At 44.0% G+C, this 7,497-nt stretch overlaps 1 protein-coding gene across 1 annotated transcript; it reads right to left on the reverse strand.

The window, feature by feature from the left end:
• Window positions 1–1,233: 1,233 nt before the first annotated feature.
• LOC310870088 (proenkephalin-A-like) lies at window positions 1,234–6,525 on the reverse strand. Its single transcript, XM_083781123.1, has 3 exons — window positions 6,459–6,525; window positions 5,890–6,033; window positions 1,234–2,166 (listed from the first exon to the last, which is right to left on the reverse strand). Exons 2-3 carry the CDS (start codon window positions 6,028–6,030, stop codon window positions 1,570–1,572), a joined length of 738 nt encoding a protein of 245 aa, XP_083637249.1. The 5' UTR covers window positions 6,031–6,033; window positions 6,459–6,525; the 3' UTR covers window positions 1,234–1,569.
• Window positions 6,526–7,497: the final 972 nt, after the last annotated feature.

Raw genomic sequence — 7,497 nt, forward strand, 5'->3', positions numbered from 1 at the left:
TGTCTTTTTCCCTGTATTGTAATCGGCTATTTTCAATGGTATAATATACTCATATTATGAGAAATGTTCACAGGAACATTTTTTTCCCTTACATTTTTATCCCACGATTTTGTAACCCATTTTTTCACCCAGTGTCAATTATCTAATGTAATCCTGGGCGCTACACTTCCTCTGCCAACCTTGGGGGGCAGTGGACTGACCTCATGCTTCCTTCTATGCATGAGGAGTCCAAGCTGCTTCTTTTCACCTGACGGTCGTAGCGCATGGAAGGAACACGTTATTCCGACCAGTTCCTTTCCCCTCCATCAGGATTACTGCATGTTTTTGGGGGTACCTGGCCCTTTCGCCACAGGAACATTGTACCTTAAGTCACATGATGTGGTTTACACAGCTGTTATCTGTCAAACGATTGTTACATGCACAAAGGGAGTCTACCAACGCGCCTCAAGCTTGAAACGGCTGATCCGGTGCTTCACAGGTGCAAGGACATCATGAGTTGCATAAGGAGAAGAGACTGGAGCAGCACGGACATTTAGAGCCTTTTATTTAGGTGCATTTAGTATACAAACGACTAACGTTTCGACCTTGCGTTACATGCACTTTGATTGGTTATTTAGACTTCTCAAATGTATTTAGTGACAATGTCAGCCCATTCTGAATCAAGCCTGAGGAAGGTCGCAAGACCGAAACGTTGCTCTGCTCTATAAATAAATGCTCGTGAACCTAGCAAGTGGCGGTGTGCGGGTGTCCCTCCATTCTTCTACGTCGTATGCCTCATCACCATCGCACCTGCTCCAAATTGCTAACCGGGTGTGCGGAAGCCTTCTCTCCATAAGTACTCCACTACATTTCAAAGACAAATATTATACTTTTAGAGGGGACAAGTATGAATTAACCACTATTTCCAATGAAAATTGCAGATCTACACTTTTAGTACTTTTAAAGTACTAAAAGTATTTTAAATATATAGTATATTTCAAATCGTTTTCATGAAAATAGCAGATTTACAAGCTACATGGTCGCAATGTGATGCATCACAATGTGTTGTAAGCTTGTAGACCGGCTATTTGTTTATATTAATTTTTATTTATTGTTCTGGTTCAGTGGTTAAAATGCCTTTGAACGAACCACCTACCTGTTCACTCTCACTGCAGTTATTATGTATGAGGAAGTTTCAGACAAAATGGATAATTTTTTTGTTTCTCCAGTGAAATCACACGCATTTTCGAGACGTCTCAATCAACAGATTATTTTAATAAATAATAATAATATCATGATGAAATCAAATAACAGACTCAAAAGTTTCAGCCCAAAAAAAATAAACATTATTTCTCAAGATATGAATTACGTACTTTTCATCTTTTACACAAGTTGAAGGATCAAGATGAACCAATGAAGGCAGCCAGCAGCAGCACGATTTAAACGAAGCCAATAGACGGAATTCATGTGGGGACGGCGTTTCAAATAATAATGTCCAGACTACTGGGATTCTGATTAGTTGTAGGGTATAGAGGCCGTTGTGGGGGCGGTGATTTGAAGAGGGTGGGGGAGCTCATAATCATACTAGGCCTAGTCCATGAACCCCCCGTATCGCTTCTGTATCTCACTGCCATCTTCCCAGGCACGCTTCACAGCGCCGCCGTTCTTTGCGTCTTCCACCAGCCACTCCGGTCGGCCTATGCGTCTCATGAAGCCCCCGTAGCGCTTCTTCAACCCACGACCCAGCACCGCCTCCAGGAGGTCTCCTTGCACCTCCCCTTCCCCTCCTACTCCTCCCGCCCGCCGCATGAAGCCGCCGTAGCGCTTAGCTGCTTCTCCTGCACCGTGATCGGAGTTAAGAACCTTCAGGATCTCCATTCGCACTCTCTCCTCATCCTCCTGAATACCGGGGCTCTCCAGCGCCCCTTGTTGGGAGGAGGTGGAGGGAGAGCGTCGAGACATGAATCCCCCATAACGTTTCATGAAGCCGCCATACTTCTTAACCAGTTGGTGCTGCGGTGACGTGGCATCCTCGTCTTCGCTGGTCACACCGCCTACTGCTTCCTGTTCCTGCTGTTGACCTGGGTCGTCGTCAAGGATGTTTTCGTTTTCATCTTCCAACAGCGTGTCCCGGCAGAGGCGGAGCATCCGGCTGTCCAACCCGCCCTCGCACTCCAGTGAGCATGTCTGAGAAAACATCAATCAGAGGATTAATCAGAGGATTAATCCAAATCACTCATTGTGAGAATGGTGGGCAGTTTATATTCAAAACTCAAAGCTTGTGGTCTCTAAGGTATTCCCATTATTCCATAACACAGCTCACTCTAGAGTCTAGAATGATTAAAGTTGTACTCATGGGGCATCCAGGATCCAGGTATCCTGACTCCGCCAGATGGGGGTGGTATTGATTCACAAGTTCACAACACAGCCTCCATCTGGATTCGCTCCCGCAGTAGCGATGAACCATCTCGGCCGCGGTTCGAACCAATCAGCGGCAGCTACGGGCCGGCGGGATCTGCCAATCATCACCTCAACTGTTTGGCTGTGTCCCCTTTATGTCCATATATGGAGATATTTTTGTCTGTCTGTCTGTGTTCCTTTTATGCCCATAAATGGAGATTCATGATGTCATCAGATCTCCATATACGGTATATACCTATACAGGCAAGCCGATCGGACAGTTCTCGCGATACGTGAACTACAGACAAACGTACACATGCACACACATGTGATATTTCATACATTTATAGTAGGATAGGATGAGAACGGAGAAGACGGGTAGATAGGGAGAAAGTACGAGATAAATAAATACTGCATTCACACTTCATTTACTTAATTCACCTGTACACTATCCCCTGCTCGAATGTTGAATTAGATTTTCCAAATGACTTCAGTTCATTCGCTAATGCTGCCTCTCTGGCTGCAACATCCGACAAAAACATGTTACTGGCTAAATTCATAAGCTACGTTTCACCGTGGTCTAAAGTTTTTACTTGCCTGTCCTAAGTTTATCTTCTTTAGCTTGTCAGAAATACCTTTACTTTACGATACTGTGAAAATGATTTTTGGACGGGCTCAACCCCCTTCTACCGATGCATGCAGGTACATCTACATGGAACCTCATCTCGGAGTAAAGTCAGCTGTGCTAGTCAGATGTTTGTCACTGCTGGAGTGAGGACTTAGAAGTTCTAAGCAATTTAATGTTCAAGTTCATGCAACGCTGCATGGATGTATCTGAAAGCAGCATCATTGTGGCGCTCTCAAGCCCCACTACGAGCTGTACGCTACACATCCAGACTTAGATAACATTCCTGTGTGTTTTGCCTGTGTGTTAAGTTTTGTGCTATTTATTTTACATATATTTTTATTCTTTTTTAATGTCTATTCCTTGTACCTTGTATATGGAGCTGATTCCGCTAATAAAGATTGATTTGTACAATCCAGGAATCTATGTATGTGTAATTTAGCATGTCTGAAGAGCCATCACGAGGACCCATGTGGGAGTGCAGTGTTGAGTGTGACATTGATTAGATCAGTGGTTCAGTGAGTACAGTGCCGTACAGTGACGCGTGTTGTCTCACAAAGTGCTCATCTGACCGACTTCACACTTGGCAGGTGTATTGATGAAGACCCAAGAAAGTGCAGGGTCGAATGTGAAGTCGATCGGATGAGTGTTTCCGATCGACTTCACATTCACTCTGAATGGCCATGTTTCTGAATGCTCCCTACATGCGCACTAGTTCTTTAAAATCATGTAATGCTATTGTTGTTATTCTTGTTTATACCTTGTTTATCCGCATAACATTAGTTTATTATTTTATGCATCATGGCAAGGACAAAAGGGTTAATGAGAATACAAGAATGGGAGTTAAGACCACTGCGTAACACCGAAAGATTGTACCAAATATGACAGCCAAGGAAACAGTATGGAACATTTGGTGAACAGTACACAGAGATAATAGCAGCAATTCTATGAAAGAAAGAAAGAGAGAGAGAGAGAGAGAGAGACAGAGAGACAGAGAGACAGAGAGAGAAAGAAAGGCAAGGCAGCACAATATCATGAAAGTAGAGGGGAGATTACAATGTACATGCAACAGATGTTTTGGAAAAACAAAAGTCCCCTTTAGTCACTAACAAACAACCCTTGTTAATTCCCCTATAAGAAAATTACAAACTCTCCCACAAAACCATCTGTTCTACCTCGTTTTACCCACTGTAACCACTGTCCCATATAAAAGCCATCTGATCGGAAACCGCACCATGCTCATCCCCACTGGCACTCACGCTCTTAACTCGACTAAATCAATTTGCCCCTTGGGGTTTAGTATTGCCCAGATATTCACATTAAACTAAATAGGATAGCGGAGGAATTCTTGCTGAACTTTCAGTGCTCCAGGCATGTGATTGTAGAATTAATGGGCAGGGAAATTGTGTTGAGGATATATTGGTGGCTTGGGGGCCCAGAGATTACATTTACAGCATGCTCTCTGCTGGTCACGGAAGGAAGTACATGAAGGACATAGAGGATTAAAATCAAGTAACCTAAACCCCAACTGGACCTGTGTGTGTGTGTGTGTGTGTGTGTGTGTGTGTGTGTGTGTGTGTGTGTGTGTGTGTGTGTGTGTGTGTGTGTGTGTGTGTGTGTGTGTGTGTGTGTGCACTTTGTGCAGTGCACGCGCGTGCGTGTATATGCCCTGCTGTGCACTTTGTGCAGTGCATGCGTGAGTGTTTGAGTGAGAAATATGGGTAGTGGATGTTTGCGCATGATGACGAATGATGGGAGAGGGTATAGAGAGAGAGAGAATTCCATCCTGTTTTCTGTTTTCCCTTTGAAGTCTACAGGCTACAGCAATTATAGCACGCGGCACACAGTAGTAAGCTAATATGCATAATTCCATCTAGAATTTGAGGAGGCATGTGTCACTAATTAACCAATTAAATGCGATTCGCAAAACGTTTGCAAAGTAAAATAAAAGGACAACTTCCATTATGGCCTATTATTTTATATTAGGCTACGAGACGCTAAAGCCTTCTGAATTCGTATTTCTGTTTTCCCTTTGAACTGAAGTCACGTAAGAGCCATTACGCACACTATAAGCAGGCTAATATATAATTCCATGAGGAGGCGGCGATGTTAGGCTACTAATTAACGAACGAGTATAGCCTATAATTATATAGGCTGTATACAAATGACATGAGCGGGAGAGAACATGAAGGGACCCAATTAACACTTGAATCGAACGCGCTGAGGACAATATTGTTGTTTAAGTTATTTAAAACAACTGTGGAAAAAGATCGCACATGCAAACTGTAGTATAAGGAACATAAGGAAATCATAAGGAAGTCTATAGCTCAAAATGCGAACATCACCAAAGCAAATAACTAGGCTACATGCGCATATAGTTTCTGCTGAAGGTGCATTTTGTAGAGCGTAAACTCGTGCGCAATTTGGAGAGCATGCATGGCGATGCGCAAATTGGGTTTCGGGGAAGAAGTTGTAAATGAACGTCGCAGTCCCTGAAAAGTTCCTTTAATAAAAAGAAACCCCAGTGAAATGAATGGCATTGACGTGAACAGAGAGAAACACTGTCCGAAAATGTACTCAAGAGAAAGGCATGTTGGGACAGAGCTCAGAGAGCAGACAGCAGACTCCAATCACTCCAATTTACAAGGGCTCCAATTAAAGTCACATTGATGCAACCTGCTTAAAACAAAGAATCGTCTGGAAACATCCACATTGAATAACTTACAGTAAGCTTCTTTTTTTCCTGTATGGGAAAAGAGAGACTTGTGCCAACTATAGGAGGATACTGATTGAGTTATATATTCAAAATCGGTTGGATGCGGACTGTCGGACATACGGTCATACAGTTTACACAACAGAACAGCAGGCTGGGCACACATACTTACCAGGGGGGTGAGTGTTGCCTGTTCTCCCAGCAGACGGTAGACGCACAGGGCGCACTCTTTCCCACAGTCCGCTCCCACGGCCAGCGCAACACATGCGCCCAGCGCCAACATCCACAAACAGCTCGTGTGCGCAGCAGCCATCGACTGAAAGTAACGAAACAAAAAGAAAATGGCACAACTTAGGCTACATGAAATATTACAAAAACGTATCAACAATGAAATATGCCTAAAGTCTACTCTAAATAAATATAGACTACGTTTTATCATTATTTTTGGCTGGGGGATGATCTCTCTCTCTCGCTCTCTCGCTCTCTTAAAATGGCTTTATAAAACGAGGTATTGAATTGACGAAGAGTGAGAGAATAGTTTTACAATGCGTTTTTAAAAGTGTTATAAACTACTGAATCCAAAAGGAAAACAGTTCCAAATGGTTAATAAAACATTAAAAGATGCCCAGCCACAGATTGTATTATAGACCTATTATAAAGTATAGCAAATAATTGATTGCCAAATATAAGGCCACTAATAGGTCAACAAAGTAATTTAAAAGGATAAAGTCATGCACTTGCCTTTCGTTTTCTATTGTGCGTTTTATTCCGCGCTGAGGAGAGCTTGAGGAAGTGTTGCGGGACGCGAGGCGTCGCACTCAATATATTATGTCCACGCGGGCCCGGGTTGGCACGCGCCAACAACTGTCTGTCACGACTCAGCCAATCAGCGCGCAGCTGTCCCCACGGAGTGGAGGCTCGTTTCGGATGGCGTGGAGTGGAGCAGACACGACGATTGACGCGCAGAGCAGCCTGGGATAGATGGATAGATATATAGATAGAACAGAGAAAGAAGACCCTTGGAGAGAGGCTGGTCGTCAGTCAGTAACCTCGTAAAAAATGAGCCTGCTGCATGGGGGTTGGAGGCTTGATTTAAGTAGTGGATGCGTGACTACGTCACCACCAGCGATAACGGGCCACTGACGTCTGTGGGGAAGCCCAAGCATGATATGACGTCTCCCCCCACAAACCCTCATCATGCCATCATATTCTCCTCTCATGAAACTGCAGTCTGATTCGTTTCCTGTGATTTTACACACGATTTTTAGGCCTATCTCTGTCATCCGAGTCGACGCACACATCTCTGTCATCCGAGTCGACGCACACATCACATACATGCAAAGTACAAACCCCTATGGTATAAAGTCTATAAACAGTGTTTATTAAACACACAAGCACAGGCACAAATGCACATGCGCACAAAAACACAGAGGACGAAAAATGTGTGCTAAGGCCAGTCAGGGCCTCGGGCCAGCCCAATTCGGGCCCAGTTAGGGCCGGGCCTGTCTGCACTAATAACTTTGGGGGTCGCCCGTATGAGTTTGAATGGACATCGTATCAGTCAAAAGGGAGACATTGCAGAGGAAGGACGGGTGGGGAAGGAATCAACATCTGGAATGTCAGAACAGGTTTGAGAAAGGGTTTGAGGTCAGATGTAGACTTTGACTTTGGCCGGCTCCATATACAGTATGCAGATCTAGGTGATGATCCAGTCTTCTCCATGTAGGCTATCCTGGGTTTAATGAGGTCAGTGTCATGATCTTCATATGTGGCCAGATAT

The sequence above is a fragment of the Protomyctophum parallelum genome, assembly GCF_964188405.1.
Source record: "Protomyctophum parallelum genome assembly, chromosome: 14".
Classification (NCBI taxonomy): domain Eukaryota; kingdom Metazoa; phylum Chordata; class Actinopteri; order Myctophiformes; family Myctophidae; genus Protomyctophum; species Protomyctophum parallelum.